The 1,636-nt window shown below is 67.1% G+C and overlaps 1 protein-coding gene across 1 annotated transcript in view; it reads right to left on the minus strand.

The window, feature by feature from the left end:
* Nucleotides 1-411: 411 nt before the first annotated feature.
* LOC118453063 (protein Shroom4-like) overlaps nucleotides 412-1,636 on the minus strand; it is a 2,665-nt gene continuing 1,440 nt past the window's right edge. The window contains exons 2-4 of the mRNA XM_035901752.1: nucleotides 1,414-1,594; nucleotides 573-845; nucleotides 412-495 (exon numbers count right to left, since the gene is read on the minus strand). Of these exons, the coding sequence (XP_035757645.1) occupies nucleotides 430-495; nucleotides 573-845; nucleotides 1,414-1,594 (520 nt within the window). The 3' untranslated portion in view covers nucleotides 412-429. The remainder of the gene's footprint in view (nucleotides 496-572; nucleotides 846-1,413; nucleotides 1,595-1,636) is intronic.

Consider the following 1,636-nt stretch of genomic DNA (forward strand, 5'->3'; position numbering starts at 1 on the left):
CCTGTGGCACGCCCCCCACCCTCTGCCAGCGCCTGGACTGGCACCCCCTCCCCTGCTCAGTAAACCAGAAAAATAAATAAAAGGCAGGGGCTGGACAGACGGATGGACGCAGGGAGAGCGCCCGAGGGGCCAGATCTGCTTGGGAAGCAAGCTGGGGCCACAGCCAGTGGCCCGGGGGGACGCTGGCCAGGGGGCTAGCAGCCCTTGGGGGCCTGGCCGAGGCTCTCGCGCAGGCAGCGGAGCTGCTCCTGGCCCAGCTTGATCTTCTCCTCCAGCTCTCGCTGCTGGGAAGCAAGCTGGGGCCACAGCCAGTGGCCCGGGGGGACGCTGGCCAGGGGGCTAGCAGCCCTTGGGGGCCTGGCCGAGGCTCTCGCGCAGGCAGCGGAGCTGCTCCTGGCCCAGCTTGATCTTCTCCTCCAGCTCTCGCTGCTACTTCAGCTCTTTGGCATCTTCCAGCTGCGCCGCCAGCAGCCGCTGCTTCTCCCGCAGGGCCACCTGCAGGCAAGATGGGAGGCGTTTTGGGGGGTCCTGCACCCCGACACCCCATGGGTGCCCCCCTGCCCCGTGCCCACCTTGTCCTCAGCGGGGGCGTGCGGCCCCAGGCTGCCCAGGGCGGTCTCCACCCGGGCCAGGCGCCCCGAGAGGGAGAGCAGGAGGTTGACCACCTTGTCCAGGTCACCCACGAAGAGGCGGTACTTGTCAAACTCCCCCGGGGTGCAGAGGGCTTGCAGGCGGGCGGCCACATCCTCGCCCAGTGCCCCATTGGCACTGATGTCCTCCTGCAGCCCCCGCTGTGCCTCCCGCAGCACTGCCAGCTTGCGGCTCAGGCTCTCGATCAGCTGTAGCTGCCGGAGGGAAGGGGCCAGGGGTGACTGAGGCCACCCCCCGTCGGGATGGGGGACGGGCACACAGGTGCAGGTGTGCCACGCTGCACTGGGGCCCATGACCGTGAGCATCTGGTGATGCCCCTGGTTCCCATGAGCACATAGCAATGCCCCCACTCCCTGTGAGCATCTGGCAATGTCCCAGTCCCTGCAAGCACCGAGCAATGCCCCTCGCCCGCATGAGCACCCGGTGACATTCCCAGGCCCCACAAGCACCTGACAATGCCCCTGGTCCTTGCAAGCATCTGGCAACATCCCAGCCCCTGTGAGCACCCAGAGATGCCCCTGGTCCCTGTGAGCATCCAGCAGCGTCCCAGTCCCTGCAAGCACTGAGGAGTGCCCCTGGTCCCTAGGAGCACCCAGCGACGTCCCTGGTCCCCATAAGCAACCGCCAATGCCCCTAGCTCCCACAAGCAACCAGATGCCCCAGCCCCCATGAGCATCTGTCAATGCCCCCAGTCCCCAACAAGCACCCGGCGATGGCAGTGGGGAACCCCGAGGGCATCGTCCCCTGCAGTGTCTGCTTTACCTTCTTCTCCACCAGCTCGTGGTCCACGTCCTCCTCCTCTGAGCTCCCCTCCACCACCTCCGGCAGCTCCTTGACCTTGCTGAGAGGCTCGGCTTTGCCTGCTGCCATGCCGTAATACACCGGGTAGGAGGTAGAGCCAGCAGTGCTGCTGGGGGGCGGCGAGATGGGCTCGAAGCCCTGCCTGCGGGGACAGGGGCTCAGCACTGGGGGCGTCAGGGTGCAG

The sequence above is a fragment of the Egretta garzetta genome, unplaced genomic scaffold, assembly GCF_000687185.1.
Source record: "Egretta garzetta isolate BGI_Z169 unplaced genomic scaffold, ASM68718v1 scaffold849, whole genome shotgun sequence".
Classification (NCBI taxonomy): domain Eukaryota; kingdom Metazoa; phylum Chordata; class Aves; order Pelecaniformes; family Ardeidae; genus Egretta; species Egretta garzetta.